At 38.8% G+C, this 22,345-nt stretch overlaps 3 protein-coding genes across 3 annotated transcripts; all 3 read left to right on the plus strand.

The window, feature by feature from the left end:
- The first annotated feature begins 987 nt into the window (after positions 1–987).
- On the plus strand, positions 988–20,250 carry LOC127627474 (claudin-like protein ZF-A89). Its single transcript, XM_052103863.1, has 2 exons — positions 988–1,061; positions 19,089–20,250. The coding sequence occupies exon 2, from the start codon at positions 19,126–19,128 to the stop codon at positions 19,690–19,692; it is 567 nt and encodes a 188-aa protein (XP_051959823.1). The 5' UTR covers positions 988–1,061; positions 19,089–19,125; the 3' UTR covers positions 19,693–20,250.
- Positions 8,446–9,575, plus strand: LOC127627472 (claudin-4-like). The gene has a single exon (XM_052103861.1). The coding sequence runs from the start codon at positions 8,524–8,526 to the stop codon at positions 9,169–9,171; it is 648 nt and encodes a 215-aa protein (XP_051959821.1). The 5' UTR covers positions 8,446–8,523; the 3' UTR covers positions 9,172–9,575.
- On the plus strand, positions 16,325–17,557 carry LOC127627473 (claudin-like protein ZF-A89). The gene has a single exon (XM_052103862.1). The coding sequence runs from the start codon at positions 16,816–16,818 to the stop codon at positions 17,446–17,448; it is 633 nt and encodes a 210-aa protein (XP_051959822.1). The 5' UTR covers positions 16,325–16,815; the 3' UTR covers positions 17,449–17,557.
- Positions 20,251–22,345: the final 2,095 nt, after the last annotated feature.

The following is a 22,345-nucleotide window of genomic DNA, read 5'->3' on the forward strand; positions in this document are numbered from 1 at the left end:
GAGCGTATATACACGTGGTGTATAATTGTCCTGTAATTCACATTTTCAGTTCCCGTTCTACATTTCTGTGGTACTAATAAACACTGTTGTTTTTGTTGCTTTTAAACTTCCTCAAAGAAATGCAACAGGAAATTGCATGACCTACTTAGCATAGCAGTATATTTAAATAGACTATAAAGAATTCAAAGTCCTGGAAGCAAACTAGGCCATCTTCAGTGGAAAGCCATAAAATCTAGCAGCACAACAGATTACCAAGGAATATATATTATTTCCTGATTGTCTACGTGAAAAGGATTTAATTTAGTGATGCAACCCAAAAACAAATGTGTACTAAAAAAAGTGATGTGACTAGGTTCATCACTAAATATGGTAGTTAAACATTGTAACATCTTTAGCAGAAATTTAAAAAATGCAAAGCATGCTGAGAGAGACCAGGTTAGGTGAAACAGTGGTAAGACATTGTCTTCTATCAACATCTATTACAGTTTAAGCTTTGTTCACTCTGTGGAAAAAGGCAACACATTTAGTCCCAACTTTTCAGAACAAGAAGTCAAGCAAGAGGTAGTTGCCTGTATATTAATATGAAGTAAAGCAGGTGGATTTACAATGCAAGTGTCTACAGAGTAAACACATAGGGTAACAAATACATATATTGGAGATGTGGGGTGTATATACTGTACATACAGTAAGGTGACAGGTCTTGGTCAAACCAGACTGTGAGTTTTTAAAGGTAAACTGAGTAATTCTAATCCAATACAGTTTGTCAAATTCTGCAAATATCTCCTCACAGTCTGCTAGCTGTTTGTTCTGTGGGTGGGCTGAAAAACAAATCTAGTATTTGTACACAGCCCTGGCTCTATAAATGGGACAAAATCGGATCGATCCACACAACACTACTCCAGCTGATCAGCAGCAGGGGTGGTTCTTGCAAATGCACATTGATGGGGGTGGGGGAAGAGCGAGAGGGAAATTAATTAGAAGAGTGATGGCAAATCTGTCTGATGCGAACTTTCTAAACTTCAAGGAGGACAAATGGCTGAGAAACAGACCAAAAGAAAAAGGTGAGGCAAATATAAACTAAAAAAGATGGATTATGATAAGTCAAGGGCTAGGAGCCACGTCAACATCGGCGAGGCTTTTCAATGGTGGAGAGACCTCCGAGAGGTTAAAGGCTTGAAGAAGGATGCAGAAGTTGCTCTTTTTCTTCTCGATAGGTAACATAAATGTTGCTATGTTTCACAGAACCCATATATGCAGTTGTTTTGATGTTAGATTTAGTAGCAGGACTGTTGTGAGTGTCTGGAACTGATGGGGGGTGGAGCTTCCAAAGGGGCACTGAAGGGAGGAGTGTGTTTGTTTTAGCAGTTCAGTTCGAATATCAACAGTGTTTCTCTGGAATGGTTAAGTGCAACTTTAAACATCTGAATAATACACCAAGCTTTAAACAGCCTACCTGGACACGCCCATAGAGTTTGAAGCTGAAGATATTGCAAAGCTTTAAAGAAAAAAAAAACCTAAAGAAAACCTATTTTAATGTTAAAGTGTTCTCATAAAAAAGACAAATCTGTCATCATTTACTCACCATGGGTGCTTTCCATTCCGAAGGGCTCATCCCTATGCCCTAATCATTTCAAAGGGTTTACACTCCATAGTGATAGCTTTGGAGGTTGAAGGGTGTAGTGCTCAACATCAGTCATTCGGAATGCACATCAACGGCATTTATCCAAGCTAAAAGACCCCCTTTTACCTTTGTACAAGGCAGGTGCTAATAAACATCACTTGCACCTAATCAGAAATATAGCCTACATGATTTTGCCTCACTAGTAACTACTTTCAGAATGCAAACAGAAAATAAATGATTTAAAACTTTTAGACTTTATGAAGATATTCAAGCATCATGTTTAAATATTTGTGTTTTATTTCAATTAATAATTAACTAGTAAACAAATGTACAGTATTGTAATATAGATCAATGGAAAGGAGGAGGTGAGAACCGGCTTGACTATCTAAATAATAATTTAATAAGAAATTTAACCAAAAAGACAAACACACAAAGGTGTCGGATAGCTGCCCGTAAATCTCTCTCTCGCACTGCAGCTTCCAGTCGGCCTTTATCCCTCTCTGAGGCTTGATTATTCTGATTAGGGGCCGGGTGTGCAGCATCGCGACCTGGCCCCACCCTCTGCCCTGTCACAAGTATATGTATAATTATTAAATAAATAAAATGCTACTGTTTACACTTATTTTATTTCAGCTCCTTTATTAGAACAAGCAATGGCCATTTCAAACCGCAAGCAAGGATGTTCAAATGTTTCTAAAAGTATAATCATTTTAAACACACGTATACTTTCTTCCATTTAACACAAAAGGAGAAATTTTGAAGAATGTTCTGAAATTTTAAAGACGCTGGTCTTTTCCATACAATGAAAGTGAGGCAGTCAGTCCCTAACATTCTTACAATTACAAAATCAGTCTTACAACACACGAAAAGTGGTGAGGGAGGCAAAGTGGCGCAATGGGAAGAAATTGGAGTCACTGTTTCAACAGGATGGCACTAGAAGCCTGTGGCAGGGACTGAGAACAATAACGTCTATAAAACACCATCCCCCAAAATCGCAAACGCTGATAATTCTCCAGCAGATGAGCTGAACACTTTTTGCACTCGCTTTGAGGCTGCAGTTTATTGCGCTAACGGTGCTAAATAGTGATAATGGCTGCTTGTATGCGGAGAGCATTAATGCTGGAAACGCATTCACCATCACAGAGTGCGACGTGAGAAAGGCTTTCGGGAGAGTGAACGTCAGGAAGGCAGCAGGACCAGATGGAATCTCAGGTTGGGTTCTCAGAGCCTGCGCTGGCAAACTAGCATCGGTGTTCACAGAGATATTCAACCTCTCCCTGGAACAGTCAGTAATTCCAACCTGTTTTAAACAGTCCATCATTGTTCCTGTCCTGAAGAAACCCCAACCTTCCTGCCTTAATGACCATCTTCCTGTAGCACTGACCTCAATTGTGATGAAGTGCTTTGAAAGACTGGTCAGAGACTTCATCACCTCCTCACTGCTTGACACCCTGGATCCTTTACAGTTCACTTACCATCCAAATCGCTCAACAGACGATGCCATCACACATCTTCTCCACACAGTCCTAGATCATCTGGACAAGAGGAAGGGAAATTATGTTAAAATGCTGTTTGTTGATTACAGTTCAGCTTTTAATACTATAATTCCCTCTAAACTCACCACCAAGTTGGAGGACCTAGGATTTAGCCCATCTTTGCGTCAATGGATATCTAACTTCCTGACTGACAGACCACAAGCAGTAAGCTGTACACCCCCCTGAGTACAGCCCCCTGCTGTACTCCTTGTACACTTATGACTCTGTGGCCACTTCCAACTCCACCACCATTGTCAAGTTTGCTGACGACACTGTTGTCACCTCTGATAATGACGAGAGGGCCTATCTGCAGGAGATCAAAGGCCTGGAGGACTGGTGCCAGGAGAACAGCCTCCTTTTGAATGTCAGCAAGACAAGGAGCTGATAGTGGACTTCAGCACAAAGCAGGCGAGGAACTACCACCCCATTATGATCAGCGGGTCACAGTGGACAGAGTGGACAGTTTCCGATATCTTGGCATACACAGCTCACACGATCTGTCATGGGCCTGCCACATTAACACCCTGGTGAAGAAGGCCGATCAGCGTCTTTACCACCTCAGGTGCTTAAAGGATTTTAAACTGCCCTCTGTGGTGCTAAAAAACTTTTACACCTGCACCATTGATAGCATCCTGACAGGAAACATCACATCCTGGTTTGGAAACTGCACGAAACAAGATGGACTGGCTCTACAAAGAGTGGTGTGATCAGCTGAGCGCATCACCCACATCAAACTCCCTGACCTGCAGTCCATCTACAGCAAATGATGCTGGACCAAAGCCAGGAAGATCATGAAAGACCTCAGCTATCCTAATAATCGACTTTTCTCTTTGTTGCAGTCAGGGAAAGATTTCCGCTACCTGATGGCCAAAACAGAAAGAATGAGAAGCAGCTTCTTTCACTAGGTAATCCGTGTCCTAAACCAAGGACAACACCAGGACTTGTTTCATTCAACACCACACAATTGAAGCAATATAAAACTCTGCATTATCATATGATATATTATCATTATTATACATCTACAAAATTACCTCTATAACATCAGCCTGTTGCAGGTCAACATTACTGCACAATTGCACTTTTCACAAATGTACATATTGCCAGTCAACCTGTTGCTGCTCCCACCTCTACATCTGTCATTATACACTATTTCATATTAATATGCATACTTTGTACATACAGTATATATTCCTTCTTTCTACTATTTTATTGTGTTGTAAATTGTGTTTATGTTTGTGGGGTTTTTTTAACTTCTATTTCTACTCTCTCTCTCTCTCTCTCTCTCTCTCTCTCTCTCTCTCTCTCTCTATATATTTTTATTTTATTTATTTTTTATCATAAACTGTGGGAAGAAAAGTCATACCATGAATTTCTCTACATGTCATACTGTGTATGGTTATGTATGTGACCAATAAAACTTGAAACTTACTAACATCTCTTTTTGTGTATTACAAAATGAATGTGAGTAACTGATGGCAGAATTTTTATTTTGTGGTAAACTATGCCTTTAAGTTATCATGTACTTTGTATAAACGTTGGAAAGTTGTTAAAATAAAATAAGGGCTCATTTATACACGAGATCCCAAAATCAGGTCAGTGCGATGACCTACTTCCCTCCAGGAAAACATTTATTCTCTTTAAATGAGTTTCTGTGAGCTAGGGAACAGGCAATGACTAATGTGTTTCCGTGTGGAAATAAAAGTTATTGTTTTTTCAAGCGCCTCTGGCGCAAGATTCCCCTAAGCTCGTCTCTGCTCGTCAGCTACAGTGAGGGCGGTGCTCACGAAAGAAAGCCACGAAAATACAACAACACTGAACCTAAAGTCAACGCGTGGTATATATCACGGCCAGCGAGGTTGCATGTGTTTGTAAAAGGTATTTCGCTTAGAGATATCGTTGAAACATAAAAATGTCAATATTTTGATAACGCCTATAAATCGTTAACCGACCTGATGTGACGTCAGCAAACGGTCACCTCGTGACACCCGGACACAGTTCGGCGCTCATTATTGCTTGTGCACGCGGTAAAAACGTTTCATGACATGGCGCGTGCCGCATTTAAAATGTAATAAAAGTTTTATTGTCACTGCCAAAAGAAGAGGGTTTTACTATGCATAACCCTCGAGGAATCATTCTTGTTGTTTCTAGCCATGTAACTTGTGAGTGGGTATAGTAGTGCCATGATCAACTCCTATAAAAGTATAGCCACAAGACACAAAAAAATATGCATGCTGAAATTATTTTAGTGTGATAAAATCACATAATTACCTTTTCTGTTTAGAGTTCTAGCCAATTTTACAACTTTATTGCCATGACGATGTAACGTCAACAAACCCTAAAATGACTTAAATGATTTAAACAACTTTAAAGCTCCTAATACACAAGTTTTATCAGAAGAGTTCATTTAAGTGCTTTTATAAAATTATAAGCTTCACATTTCTGCCTTTTAAACCCTCCAAAAATTGGCCCCATTCACTTCCCTTGTAAGTACATAATTGTTACATTGATTTTTATAAAAAAAATTAAGAAAAGGAGGGCCGATTAATTTTTGTGGTAATCAACATTATGCCGCAAATGCTGTCGACTGAGCTTAACTTGTATTGACCCTGGAATATCCCTTTAAGTTGTTGGTTCCTGCTTCATCAAGTAGATTTAATTAAGACAATATGATCTTTGTCCCAAATTTTAGAAATTCATATAAACACAACTGGGACTTTAAATTCAATTGGTTTTAGTTAATTATATTTGTAGGTTTGCCTAACTATCTAAATTGGGGGACTTCCTGAATTCGGTTGTAATTAAATTAAGCCAATTATAATTATTATAGAGACTACCCCTAAAATACATCCATTTGCATTTTTAGAGGTGAGTTAAGACATTTAATCTTTTTATTAACTAATTTAGTTTTTTTATCCGATTTTGTCCCCAAACATATCACTAGGACAGAAACTCATCGACTAATTGAACTCCTAATCAAACGAACAAATCTTTACATTTTCAGAACAGCCATTTGATACTCTTCTCACACCTTAATATTAAAAATACTAGAAACTCTTGTATACTCCCTGCAAAACAAATAGTTGTTTAAAATGTTGAAATGTTTTGAAATACTACTTGTGACCTTGACATGGACTCTGGTGTGTGTTTAAAACAAAAGGCTACCCCATTCATTGATAAAGGTGGAGGGAAGCTGTCACTATGTATAGTTTTTACACAAGTATTTCTTGTTCACAGCATAATAACATCTCTAAATGGGTTTTCAGATTGTTACAACAATATCAACTCATTCAATTCTTTTTGTAAATGTGGCTGTATATGTTATGAATAAAGAAGGAAACTTTTTAGCCTTATTGGAGGAAAACAATTATTAAAAAAACCTAAGCAAACAAATTGTTACTAGCCATGTTATATTTATACATGGTGTCTTATGTGAAAAATACTTTTATTTTTGCCTGTTATTGTCACTGTTACGACAAACAAATTAATTGATTTGTCTGTTATTGTCAGTGGAAAACAAAACATGTTGATGCAATGATCTGATGAAGTTCTCTGTTCAGTCTTGTCCAGGCATAATGTCAATAGTCACCTGTGTCCCAATCAGAAACTGGTCTGACCAGTTCAGGTCGGTACAGGTGCATTTTGGCTGCTCCTCCCCCTTCAGACTGCACAGCTCTTAAAATATGCTTGAGTGAATTTTGCCATGGGAAATGCTAATGTGCTGAGTAAAACACTACGTAAATCATGTACCTGTACTTGTTATTAATGTGTCATATCCAAAGGCAACAATGAAGTTTCATTTGAAATATCCTTGACCTGAATGGAGTGCTAAGAGATAATGCTGAATGTCCCACAACCTACTAAATACGTTCCAAAAACACCCTCATTAGCCGTGTCACATGAAACCAACTGCCACTTTGTAGACTGCAAATACTTTGTAGACTATGAGTGAGCACAAAGCTCTTTAAAATATGGTCAAGGACATTATCATGATTTCCTAGAACAAAATTCCCTGCATATAAGAATATTTAAACAATATATATATATATATATATATATATATATATATATATATATATATATATATATATATATATATATATATATATATATATACAAAATATTTTAGTAATGAGGTTTGGCTAATTACATTCCCCAGAATCCCTTAAAAGAATATTCTGGGTTCAGTACAAGTCAAAGCTGAAGTATGTAACTTTTTCTGTGTTGAAATACTTTCTCTTATTCCAGCATAATATGCAGAGACAACTATAAGTAAGCCATTAGTAGGTAGATTTTTTCTAAAACTTTAAACACTGTGTCTCTGTGGCGCTATAAAATTTCCTCTGTTTGTTTTGAGAGACCCACGAACACAATAACATTGATTCAACCAATGGTATGAGTTGTGGGCAGAACTATCTTTTTGTTTGACCAGTAGCAGATGATGGAGGATTCAGAAAACTGTTTTGAAAACAAAGTTTATTTTTGCAATTCTGTTCAGTGGCGCTAGTAGTGCAGAAATAACTAAATAAGCTAAATGGACTGCATTTGTTCATTACTACAAAAAAATCGCTGTTACAGTGTGGTGCTTACAATGGAATTGAATGGGGGCCAGAACATACACAATAAAATACACCTTTTATCAAATAAATATAGCTACAAGATGTATACATTATATATGATAACATTATTTTAGTGTGACAAGATTGCTTATTAACCTTATCAGTGTAAAGTTATGCAGTGTTACTACTTTGTTGTCAGTCATTTTTGCTTCTTCTTTTTTTTTTTAAATAAACAAGATAGGAGTCTAAAATATTATAATATATAAACATTATGCTACAGATGCTGTCAATTAAGCTTAACTTGTATTGAACCCAGAATATTCCTTGAATGTTTTCCAAAAATATGTTTAGTTTTTTTTTTTTTTTTATGGAATAAATTTATGTAGTCACTTCCTGTCATGGGCATTTCATGACATAAAACATCAAACAAGAAAAGCCCTTGGTACCATATTTCTCTTTGTAGCACAGTACACATGTGCTTAAACTAGTTTACTGGTCCCTTCATAGATTTTGTCATATAGATATTTTAAATTTTAAGAGTAAATATTTTAGTTTGAAGAAACCATATAAGGTATTGTACTGTATATCTGGTGGAAAATGTTTAGGCAGTGACTCACATTTAAGCCTTGGTACTGTCGCACCCCATGAAGTAGCTAAAAAACCAGCAGAGCAGGTAATCAGTTAGAAGTCCCATCCCTATACCTGCTCAGGTACTATTAAAGCAATGGTGCACACCCTTTGAAACATACACCTGTGAGCAGTACACACAGAGCCACTTCAAGAGACGATCAAGAGACAAATACAGCAAATCATGGTGTCCGCTGGCCTTCAGATGCTGGGCACCGCCCTGGCCATTATAGGATGGATTGGTTTGATCGTGGTCTGCGCACTTCCCATGTGGAAGGTCACAGCCTTCATCGGCAATAATATTGTAACGGCACAGATTTCATGGGAGGGAATTTGGATGAGCTGTGTTGTACAGAGCACTGGACAGATGCAATGTAAAGTCTACGACTCCATGCTGGCCCTCTCCTCAGACCTTCAGGCTGCCCGCGCCCTCACCATCATTTCCATCGTAATTGGAATCTTGGGCATCCTTCTGGCTGTGGCTGGTGGCAAATGCACCAACTGTGTTGAAGACGAGAGTTCGAAATCCAAGGTTGGTATCACTTCGGGCGTGATTTTCATCATAGCTGGGGTGCTGTGTATGGTCCCGGTGTGCTGGACAGCCCACGTCATCATCAAGGACTTCTACAATCCCTTGCTGAATTCAGCTCAAAAGAGAGAGATTGGAGCAGCACTCTACATCGGCTGGGGGGCCGCTGCCCTGTTGCTCATAGGGGGTGGTTTGCTATGCTGCAACTGCCCGCCAAAGGAGAATAATGGAAATTACACTGCAAAGTATAAGGCTACCCCTCGGTCTGACGCCTCAGCACCAACCGGCAAAAACTTTGTGTAAAACCAAGAACTCTGATAATGGATCCTGCCTATGATGTTTACAATCTTGGGTTTGTCCAGGATGTAGTGGCTCAAAGTTTTTGGATCTAAGCAAGTATCATGGGGAAAGCAGCTTTCCAAATGTTTATACACTGTACTAGAAAACAAGAGGGTAATGAAGAACCACATTTAAAAATCCTCTTGTCTGTCAAAGTAGGCTAATCTGGAAATTAAACATGATTTAATTGTTAACTCTTTTGTAATGTGGTCCTGATAAATGTGTAATGTGGTTTTTCAAGTATTCAAACTCATGCTTTGTAAATATTCCTATGATGTACAGCAAACAGCAAAATGCTTAGATTTTTTTTCAGCTTTTTTGATATGATGAAAAATGGGGAAAATAAAAAAAATATTGCTTTCATACCTGTCTGTATGAGTGTGTCTTTTAAATTGTATAAAACTCAGTTTGTATGGGTGTTAATGGAGGTGTGGTGTTGCAGCCCTTCCTTAAGTGTCACCCCCCCTTTGACACATAAGGGATTTCAAAAGAGTCTCTGTGTGCAAAACATGCTCAAAGGGAGTCGTCTTTCACAGTAAATCCAGAACAGGTGTGGTTTTTCAGGTTCTCTCTCAGGTCCTGGAGCATGTAAATGCATATAATAAGAAAACATATCTCCACCACAAGATTGGCTTGTGTTTACTCTGTGCCAGATTATTCAATGCTGACTTAATATGCTTAGCCAAAAATAAATAAATAAATAAAATAAAATAGAAAATAACAGAAAATGAAATGCCCCTCACTGGAATGTACATGACACAATTTATCCATATTAATAAAATAAATACAAAATCACCAATAAACATCCATGCATTTTAGTGCTTCATCGAGTGCATTGTAGAGGAATAATACACCCAAAATTTAAAATTCTCTCATCATTTATTCCAAATCTGTATGACTTTCTGTCTTCTGTGGAATACAAATGAAGGTATTTTGAAGAATGAATGTGGTGTTTTTTTCTATACAATGAAAGTCAATGGGGTCCAAAAGCACATAAAGACACTATAAAAGCCACACATACAACTCAATTGGTATATTCCATGTTTCCTGAAGTGATATCATTGCTTTGGGAGAGAAAGAGTTAAAAGTATAAATCCTTATTCACTAAAAATCTTAATATGCAGCCCATATGGAACACATTGCTAGCTTCAAGAGGTTGCCAACTTCACAAAAAACCTCAACCCATGACTTTAAATCGCATCTGCATTTACCAAATAGACCAACTGGGCATTAAATCTGTAAACCTGGCAGCACTACTGTATGTCTTGTTAATGTACAATGCTCTGCACATACAAGCCCAGGGAATTGTGTGAATTATATTCTCTTTAATGAACACATTAAGAGTTGTCAGAATATATGAATAATAAGGACTTAAATTTTGGTCTGTTTCTCACCCAAAGAAATCATATCGCTTTAGAAGACTAGAAAATACCTAAAGTTGTATTGATTACCTTTATGCTGTTTTTTATGCACTTTTTGGAGCTTTAAAGTTTTGGACCCCATTGACTTGCATTGTAGGGATACTGTGTATTCACTTTATACTGTATATCCTTGAAAATATCTTCGTTTAGAATATTTCAGAATACTTCAGAATTTTTGTTTGAACGTTTTCTTTAATGATTGACCCATGTGGTTTTTACTCAAAGGGATAGTTCTCCCCAAAATTAAAATGCGGTCATCATTTATTCACTCTCATCTCTTGACCTTTCCACAGCTGCTGCTTTGTGCCAATTGCTTTATCCCCAGAATAAGTTATTACCGTTGTCAAGGAGAAACTCTGTGCACTTCTGCAATTGTGCAAAATTATACAACCACAAGCAGTAATTGCAGAACCTTAAAACATTCATTCAAACAAGCACGGAATCTGTGCATTCTGTACAACAACAACAACAAAACTACAAACAAGTGTTAATTGTTATTTATTGGAATGTAGAGCTTTTTGCATATTGTTTCAAGCATTTAAAAGTTTCACTGCAATTTGCCCTTTGTACAAGGTGCTCAACTGTTAATATGTAAATATATTCATATGGGTTACATTTAAACATCGTCATGTGATTAACAGACATAACTGTTAAAAGTAGCCTACAACATTTGAGACTAGTTAGTTAGTTAACAATCAATGTCATTTATACAAACTATAATGAGACTGATTACTGTGCTACAGAATTATGTGGTCCTCTTTCTCATGTTTCACATAAATTCTTTTCTCAAGGGGTTTGATGACGGTGCTGCTGGGTATTTGACGACGAATGGCCGTTCCTCTTTGAGAGGACACTAGCCGCACAGTATCGCGCCCCGTGAGCTGAAGCCCCGCCTCACCCCAGCCGATTTCGAGCGACGCCCCGATCTGCGCATCTAGAAGGAGCGGGGTGCAGAAATCTCGGATGATGGTATGCGATGACCAGCAGACAGGTGTGAGACACAGCAGTCCATTTATAATGAAAACACCCCCTAATATACGACATCGCGTGTTATGAGCGCGAAGCGATTATCTGTGTTCCGCAACTCCTTTCGGGTCCTTGAATAACGTATAACGAGCGAGTAAGGGCAGCCGGTGAAATTTCTGGTGCCCTGCTAGGGTAAGATGGTGCCCTACGCAGACTGCGTAGTCTGCTTATAGGGAGCGGCGAGGATTGGTCGTTGGGACCAATGGACGAGGATTCAAAACGGCGAGGCTGTGCCAGACCCTTTAGATGAGAGAAGTGTCCCGTTTTTTCCCCCTTGCTTTATGGGACAAAATTGTTTTACCTTGACTATCCAGACTATTAAATTGAAACAAATCTAAAAGCTTTGTGTTCACCCAGTTATGCAAGGTTATGCAACAACAACAACGATGTGAATAGTTGTTATTTTGACTGTTATGATTTATTGCTAAGTGAATTCAGGTTAAAGGGATTGTTCACCCAAAAAAGATAATTCTCTCATCATTTATTCACCCTCATGCCATCCCAGTTGTGTATGACTTTTTCCTTCTGCTGAACACAAATGAAGATTTTTAGAAGAATATCTCAGCTCTGTAGGTTCATACAATGCAAGTGAATGGTGCTCAGATCTTTCAAGCTCCAATAAAGCACATGAGGCAGCACAAAAGTAATCCATACAACTCCAGTGGGTTAATTCAAGTCTTCTGAAGCAATCTAATAAAAGTTTAGAGAGAACAGACCAAAATATTACCGCTTGTTCACTGTACTGTAAATTTAGGTATGATCATGATTTCAAGCTTGATTACACTTCCTAGTGCTTGACGCATGCACAGAGGGCTAGATGGTGCTATAGGAAGTGTAATCATGCTTGAAATCATGATCGCCAAGGAGACTGCTGTCAAGATGTGCAGTGAAAAATGAGTTGCATTTTGGTCTGCTCTCACCCAAAACCAACTGGATTGCTTCAAAAGACTTTGATTAAACAACTGGAGTCAAATGGATTACCTTAATGCTGTCTTTATGTGCTTTTCAGAGCTTCCAATTTTGGTCACCATTCACTTGCATTGTACAGACCAACAGAGTTGAGATATTCTTCTAAAAATCTTTGTTTGTGTTCTGCAGAAGAATGAAAGTCATACACATCTGGGATGGCATGAGGTTGAGTAATTGATGAGAGAATTTTCATTTATGGGATAACTATCACTTTAAATTAGCTATTTTTGGTAAATCATCTCAGGGATTTTCAAACTGGGGTCCGGGGACCCCCAGGGGGCTGCAAGTGGGTGCTATGGAAAGATTTTGCAATATGTAATTTTAGGGCTGTCAAAGTTAACATTAAGATATTTGTTATCTCGGATTAATGCAATAAAAAATAACACATTAACTGAATTTAAATATTCTAACTGTTTCATTCTGCTTTCAAAGGACTGGTTGGAAATCAATATATTTATTGGGCTATTTTATTCTAATGCAGTGATTGTTTTTAAAAGCAAAATAAAACAAAATCATCATTTCATTTTGTGAAAATATTTCATACAGTGACATTTAAAGGCCAATTACATTATTTGGAAAAATTGAGGGAAAACAACATGTTTTTAATGTAACGCTTACCATTTTTTTCAAACAGTATATATGTTTTATTATACATTAAAATATATAGCTGCCTTTATTTCTAAAGAAGGGGGTCCTTGGAATCAAAGAGTTTGAAAACCCCTGATCTAGAGCTGCATTAAACATTTTAATCTGTTCTTTTATTTTATGTTGAAAATATGCAACAACAAAAAAAAAAAAACGAGCCTGAAAGCTTGTAAATGCAAAAATTTTCCCTCCATGCCAACATCACTGAGTTCAACTAAAATGGGTCAGTGAATCTGTAAAACCATGATTGTGAACAAAGAAATATGCTCTTTTAATTTATTTTTCAATAAGCCTACAATAAATACGTCAAATGTGTGTAGAGGGGAAGGTTGATTTGAAACAGATTGAGTTGGATTTGTGGGTGTTTGAAAAAGGACAATACATTAATATGGATATACAGTATAATATTTAAAGGCAAAAGCTTTTAAAGGGAATGCTGAAAATGAACTGCACAAGCTCATGTAAAATTATCACGTGTATGAAAAGGGTTCATATGTGACATGCTTTCTGGAGAGAAACTACATTTTATTTGTAAAAGTCTATGGTTTATTCCTACATTTTGTGAAAATGTCAGCTTTGACATTTTTTTAAATAAAAACACTTTTATAGGTAGCTTTAAGTTTCATAATTAAGGGGACATGTTAAAGATTTTATAAATCATACAGGTCAAGCTAAATTACTTAAAAAATTCAGTCCATTGCTGCATCAGCTGGAAAATACAGATGGACATTGAATGAGAAAATTAGCCACTAAATGGTCTGATAAAGATATCCAGCTAGTATATTTGTAAACTTATAGTGATGTTTTTATTTCTACATAATATAAGAAAACTTACATTTTAAAATGACATTGATTGATTGTATGGGGCTATTAGCAAACTGCAGAACGCTCACCCTGACGGACTGTTTATTGTCGCCGGAGACAGTGCTCCCTAAATTCCATCAGTATGTGGACTTTGCAACGAGAGAGGCGAACACGCTTGATCTTGTTTACACAAACATCCCAGGCGTGTAAGGGGCGGAGCCCCGCACCCACCTCGGCTACTCAGACCAAATCTCTGTTATGTTAATCCCAGCATACAGACCGCTCATCAGGCACACAAAACCGCTTCAGAAGCAGGTGAAAACCTGGCCAGCAGGAGCCATCTCTGCTCTTCAGGACTGTTTTGAGTATACTGACTGGCACACGTTCAGGGAGGCTGCAACATATGGCGACTCTACCAACTTGGAGGAATACACAGCATCAGTGATCTGCTACATCAGCAAGTGCATTGATGATGTCACTTTCTCCAAGACCATCACCACATGCCCCAACCAGAAGCCGTGGATGAGTGCGGAGGTGCGTGCGCTGCTGAGGACCAGAGACTCAACAGCAAGGGCCATCAGAGAGGTAAAGCAGCACACGCCCAGAGAATCCACAGTCACTTCCAGGACAGCGGCAACATGCGGCACATGTGGTAGGGCATCCAGGCCATCACCAACTACAGATCAACATCAGTTGCCTGTGACAAAGATGCCTCCCTTCCAGATGGACTGAACGTCTTCTACGCTCGGTTTGAGGTGCAGAAAAACGTGGTGGCGAGGAAGACCACCAACGACCAGGTGCTCTGTCTTACCATGGCTGATGTGAGGAAAACTCTATGTAGAGTCAACCCACAGAAGGCTGCTGGACCAGACAACATTCATGGCAGTGTGCTCAGAGGATGTGCAGACCAGCTGGCAGATGTTCTTACCGACATCTTCAACATCTCTCTGAGCAGCGCCATTGTTCCAGCGCGTCAAGGCCACCACCATCGTCCCCATGCCAAAGAAGTCTTCAGTGTCCTGCCTCAGCGACTACCATCGTGTCACACTCACACCCATCATCATGAAGTGCTTTGAGAGGCTCGTCATGAGGCACATTAAGACCCAGCTGCCCCCTCACTAGACCCACTGCAGTTCGTGTATAGTCCAAACCGTTCAACAGATGACGCCATCACCACCACCCTCCATCTGGCTCTCACCCACCTAGATAAAAAGGACTCATAACTTTGAATGCAGTTCGTGGACTTCAGCTCAGCATTCAACACAATAATTCCTCAGCACCTGATTGGAAAGCTGAACCTACTGGGCCTGGACACCTTCCTCTTCAACTGGATCCTGGACTTCCTGACTGGGAGACCTCAGTCAGTCAACCACATCATCAAGTTCATCAGCAAGAACGACAAGTCAGTCGGACTGGTGTAGAGCCAACAACCTGTCTCTGAATGTGGACAAAAGAAAAGAGATGGTTGTTGACTTTAGGAGAGCACAGAGTGACCACTCTCCACTGAACATTGATGGCTCCTCTGTGGAGATCGTCAAGAGCACCAAATTCCTTAGTGTTCACCTGGCGGAGAACCTCATCTGGTCCCTCAACACCAGCTCTATTACCAAGAAAGCCCAGCAGCGTCTCTACTTTCTTCGAAGGCTGAGGAAAGCACATCTCCCACCCCCCATCCTCACTACATTCTATAGAGGGACTATTGAGAGCATCCTGAGCAGCTGCATCACTGCTTGGTTTGGGACTTGCACCGTTTCGCAAAGCCCTGCAGAGAATAGTGAGGACAGCTGAGAAGATCATCAGGGTCTTTCTTCCCTCCATCAAAAACATTTACAAAAAACACTGCATCCGCAAAGCAACCAGCAATCCTGCCATCTGGCAAGAGGTACCGAAGCATTCGGGCCTTCACGGCCAGACTGTGTAACAGCTTCTTCCCCCAAGCCATCAGACTCTTCAATACTCAGAGACTGGACTTACTTAGCCAGTGGAGGAACGTTGTCTCGTTTTGCTGTACTGTACTACTGTACTAAATGTATATGTTTGAACGACAATAAAAACCACTTGACTTGATTGATATTTTAAAATTAAATTTCCCTATATATTTCCATAACAGGGTGGACTTGTTATTCTTGAACACATATGACTAACATTTAAAGGAAAACAATAAAACAAAAGCAAACACTTCAAATAACTCCATCATTATGAATATTATTTGAATAATGCCAACTCAGAAGTCATTTCATAACATAGATCTGCAATTAAAGCACCCATAATCATAAAAACAACAAGGTGGACAATCAAATCAAGAAACACACATACACCCTGCAGTATCAGTTAAACTTAATTGTATGGAGTTTTATTTATTTTTTGGGGGGAAAATGCAGCTCTGAGGACACAAGGAAATAACACAAGTGCAATATATTACAATGATTTTAGTAATGCGTAACGTTACAAATACCATTGTATTGTGGACTTAAAAGTCACCAAAATGTGGGAATGACCCAATACAATGAAAATGTAAATGCACGATTCATTAGTCTAGCACGTCTCTTTTTCGTTCAATAGCTACTTTGTACTCCAAATGAGTTTCCATCGGAAGGCAATTGGGGTGAAAGAGCGCGTAATCAACACCACCTGCCGCAAATCAAATTAATTACAAACCCCACCTCTAAAAGTGACTTTAAATATACTCGCATCAGCCAGTGTTGGGGTACGGTTTGGTACACTGTACACTCCCAAGCGCACAATGGCTTCAGCAGGTCTTCAGATTCTGGCTACTGCGCTCGCTGTCGTTGGCTGGTTGGGCGAAATTGTAATCTGCGCGCTCCCCATGTGGAAGGTGACGGCGTTCATTGGCAACAACATAGTAACCGCGCAGATCTTCTGGGAAGGCCTGTGGATGAACTGCGTGCAGCAGAGCACTGGTCAGATGCAGTGCAAGGTATACGACTCCATGCTGGCGCTACCTCAAGACCTCCAGGCTGCTAGGGCTCTTGTTGTCATCTCCATTCTCGTGACCTTCTTGGGAATTCTGCTGGCCGTCGCTGGAGGCAAGTGCACCAACTGCGTTGACGATAGAGACGCAAAGGCCAAAGTGGGCATCGCAGCCGGCGTGTTCTTTCTTGTCTCTGGCGTGCTCTGCTTGATTCCTGTTTGCTGGTGCGCACACACTGTCATCAGGGACTTCTACAATCCCATTCTGTCTGAAGCGCAAAAGCGGGAGCTGGGAGCATCGCTGTTCATCGGATGGGCGGCCTCAGGTCTTCTGCTCATCGGCGGCGCGCTTCTCTGTTGTCAGTGCCCGAAAAGTGACGGTCGTGGATATTCTGTGAAGTACTCCGCTCCTAGGTCTGCTGCCAACGGTGGAGCATATGTGTGAAACCCAGACTTGCTGAACGTTAGTTGAATTCTCCTGTTTGTGAACGGAAGAGATTAATTTTATTTGCTGAGATGAACTTTCATTACACATTTTAATCCCTTATAATAAATGATCCCTTTTTTAATATCTTGTCTATCTTTTGGTATTTTGGGGAAACTGGCACCGGATTTGGCGATTAAATTCTAGGTCTTAATTGGGTTCCCTTACAAATGTGTGCAAAGTTCTGTTAAATTAAACTTGTTGATCTTTTAAAAAGCTTCGATATAGCTCAATTGAGTTCTAATTTAGGATTTACAGTGTGGTTTATTTTTAAGAAAGATTACTCATCAATTTGATGGAATTATGAAATCGAAATGCGTAAATCTAAAAAAACAAAGTTTTGGTGTTTACAACTTCCCACCTTTTTCAATTCAACTTTAACATGTTAGTTTATCATATCCACTTGTGGTTTAGTTGAACTAGCAAGCTTATTTTCCTCAAACATATTGAATCAACTACATTCAGTGTCAGTTAATTCTGCATTAATGCAAGATCTTCGAGACCATGAAATGTAAATGACTTTGAATTTAAACACATGGTAGACAAACAATATTACCCTTAATGCTGTCCCAACTAAAAAAAATTTGGTTTGGCAGCTCCCTGCAGCATTTATTGCAACATAAATAAATGATGGCTCATGTTATAGGCTTGTTTTTGCTGTTTGCAGACTATTTGAGCTGTTGCTTTTGCCAACAAATTTGTGGACAAAAATTAACACTTTTAGGACACGTTTCCATAATTTCTTTTTTAGGTTAGTTAGGTGAGCTAAATGACCACCTATATAAAATATTATTTTAACCCACAGAGGCGTAGCAGAATGACAAAAAAAAGCAATTAACTTTTTTAAATACACAAGCTGTATCACAACTCTTGGTGGGAAAATTGAGAGAAATTGTGCAAAAAAGGGAATGCATCAATGTCAAAGCTTGGGTCTCTTGAGGGTTAAATATTTAATATGAATGTTAATAGATGGATTTGATGGAGCAGGGACCAGTTATATTGATGTGCCACCTGGTAAAGTAGTTTTTCAATACATGCATGCTTAACCACCAGATATTGAACATTTGGAGTAACAGTTTACCAATCTGAGGATTTTAATGAAAAATATTTTTTGACATTGTTTTAAGCCAATAACTCAAGATTTTCTTCGCACCTAGTTGGGTTATCCTAATGTTTGTTCCACCAGAGATATCAAAGATGTGAGATGTCCCATGTGCAGCGTCCTCATTTAACCTCGTGGGAACAAATGGAATATTACGTAATTTTGGATGTGCAAGATTTACAAAAACATTTGGCTTTTCTGTACCAACTTGCATGAGAGCTGTGAAGGTGAATTTGCTCCAAGGCTCTCAATGAATCCTTGCTTAATAGTTACTTGTGCTCCCTTTGAGCGTGGCCCTACTGTGGACATCCAGAGTAAGTCAATCAGAAAAGAGAATCAAGTTGAGCAGGAAACTCTATATGGGTCTCCTCCCCTTGCTGTGCTTTCTATTTGTTGAAATACCAATACCTGAGGCACAACAAGGAAGCACATTCACTGTCAATTGTCATTCATTGCATGTGTTTAGTTGGATATTTTTCTTTCTTCTCATTTATTGCAGGTGGAGATTCTCACAAACTGCCTATGCTCTGTGAAAGATGAAGTGTAGACAACTCTTGGCTCTCTTTCTGGCTGTGGTGGGCCTGTGTGGTACTATCCTGATATGTGCCTTGCCTATGTGGAAAGTGACGGCCTTCGTGGGAGCAAACATCGTGACAGCACAGGTTTTCTGGGAAGGCTTGTGGATGAACTGTGTTCTGCAGAGCACTGGTCAGATGCAGTGCAAAGCATATGACTCCATCCTGGCTCTGACTAAAGATCTGCAAGGGGCTCGAGCTTTGATCTGTGCTTCTATTGGTGTCAGCGTGGTTGCCACTGGATTGACAGTTGTTGGGGCAGAGTGCACAAACTTCTACAGAGAGGAGCAGTTTAAAAAGGCCAAAATTGGAATAACAGCTGGGGCATTCTACATAGTTGCAGGTGTAATGTGCCTCATTGCTGTTAGCTGGTCGGCATATGTCATCATTGTGGGATTTTTTAATCCTCTAGCAATAGAGGAGAGAAAAGGAGAGCTGGGAGCTTCAGTCTATGTAGGATGGGTTGCTGGTGTTCTGCTTGTTGTAGGTGGTGGCTTGCTCATCAGCACATACTCCAACCGATGTTGACCACATCTGTGGGTTAAACATCAAGTGATTCAAGAGTGATATACATACATTTTCTGAAGATCCTTGTTGGATTGTTTCCAAAAAAATGGGAGGGTCTTCTTTTTGCATGGAGATGAAAGGCCTCCCTGCCTTAACTGCATCTATTCAGAACAGCCAAGAATTTAAGGACTGTTTCATGTATGGACAATATAAAAGTATATTGTGAATCAACCTTTGATTATTTCAGCCTCTGACATATGATATATGGCAACAAAATAAAACTGTAGCAGAAATGCCACCAGTTTCAAATGGCACAGCATCAGCTACGTGGACTAATAGTTATTTATCCAATTACATGGATACTGATACAGTTTTATATGTGAAAATGTCACATGTAAAAATATGTGAAGCGAACAGCACCAATTACCAGCATGAATCAAAGCCCTGTTGGACATTTGACAGTTTCCTGTTACAAAGATCACCGCAGTATGTTCCATTTCTGTGCACATTAGCAGAAAGATTATTACTGTTTGAAATGATCAATAAAAAGTAATTTATGGTGTATATAATAAAACTGAACTTTTGACAAACGTCTGAGACCACTTTACAAATTCTACAGAGGAATTTAAATGGAAAATGTCACAAATCTGCTTACATTCGATTAGTATTAATAATAGTAATATTTCTACATTTTACATCATAACGTGTCTGTCTATATATGCATAGATGTTAACACCAAGTGTCTTTATATTTTCCTAATATCTAGTTCTAATTTTCATATACATGTAACCAAAAAGTGAATGTGTAAATTAAATTGTTAAATAATGTAACATTTTAGTAATTATGAATTAATACAAGATAGTAATGTTAGTCTGTTTGAAATATGTAAAAATGTCTCATTCATGGAAAATGCATGAATCTAAGAATTTTCCTTTAACATTTTCCAATAATCGTACCATGGTACAAAAGAATACAAACACAATTACTATATTTATTTGATTCAAAAATTGCTATTTTATAGCTATGTAAAGTACTGATACTTTATGCGATACAAGCTGTATGAGCAGACCAACATGTTTTTAGAAAATATTTTTCCTTTCCCCATATACAGTAGATAAAGCAACTTCATTCAATTCTTCAAAAGCCATGGAAAACAGTTTGCGGAAAACTCTTATCAAACATACCTATACACGTCTTTATGTTTACTCAAAAGTACAGCCATGTGTGTTTGATTAGAGTTGAAAGTAAGCAGGAAGGGCGTTATGTTGAAACAGCACACTTGCTGATTGGATATGGTGCATGTCAGTGACTAGGCATAATGGGGCTAATGTCAGTGTACTGGAACATTCGGAAGCAACATTCCAACTCCCAGTGTAATCACGTTGCCAAAATATATGGTAATTTTTGTTCGAGGTGCATGATAAAAAACTATCATATTTTACATTTTTACAATTTACTTGGCCAGTGGTGGTGTCTCATTTTGTCATGGTAGAATCAAATCAAAGATAATTTAAACAGATCAAAAGAATATAAACTTGGTACAACAGTGTATTTATGTAATACACTATTTAAATATCAGAAAGAACGTTTTCAGACATTCTGATTTTGAAATTATTCATAAATAATAGTTTATATTCTTTTGATCTATACAGGTGAAACTCGAAAAATTAGAATATCGTGCAAAAGTTCATTAATTTCAGTAATTCAACTTAAAAGGTAGAAACTAATATATTATATAGACTCATTACAAGCAAAGTAAGATATTTCAAGCCTTTATTTGATAGAATTTTTATGATTATGGCTTACAGCTTATGAAAATCCCAAATTCAGAATCTCAGAGAATTAGAATATTACATGAAATCAATAAAAAAAAAGATTTTAAATACAGAAATGTCGGCCCTCTGAAAAGTATAATCATGCATATGTACTCAGTACTTGGTTTGGGCCCCTTTTGCATTAATTACTGCCTCAATGCGGCGTGGCATGGATGCTATCAGCCTGTGGCACTGCTGAGGTGTTATGGAAGACCAAGATGCTTCAATAGCGGCCTTCAGCTCTTCTGCATTGTTTGGTCTCATGTCTCTCATCTTTCTCTTGGCAATGCCCCATAGATTCTATATGGGGTTCAGGTCAGGCGAGTTTGCTGGCCAATCAAGCACAGTAATACCATGGTCATTGAACCAGGTTTTGGTACTTTTGGCAGTGTGGGCAGGTGCCAAGTCCTGCTGGAAAATGAAGTCAGCATCTCCATAAAGCTTGTCTGCTGAAGGAAGCATGAAGTGCTCTAAAATGTCCCGGTAGACGGCTGCATTGACTCTGGACTTAATAAAGCACAGTGGACCAACACCAGCCGATGACATGGCTCCCCAAACCAACACAGACTGTGGAAACTTCACACTGGACTTCAAGCATCTTGGATTGTGTGCCTCTCCATTCTTCCTCCAGACTCTGGGACCTTGGTTTCCAAATGAGATGCAAAATTTGCTCTCATCAGAAAAGAGGACTTTGGACCACTGAGCAACAGACCAGTTCTTTTTTTCTTTAGCCCAGGTAAGACGCTTCTGAAGTTGTTTGTTGTTCAGGAGCGGCTTGACAAGAGGAATACGACATTTGAAGCCTCAGTCCACTCCTTGTGAAGCTCCCCACACATTTGAATGGCCTTTTCCTGACAATC

This window comes from Xyrauchen texanus, chromosome 34 (genome assembly GCF_025860055.1).
Source record: "Xyrauchen texanus isolate HMW12.3.18 chromosome 34, RBS_HiC_50CHRs, whole genome shotgun sequence".
NCBI classification, from domain to species: domain Eukaryota; kingdom Metazoa; phylum Chordata; class Actinopteri; order Cypriniformes; family Catostomidae; genus Xyrauchen; species Xyrauchen texanus.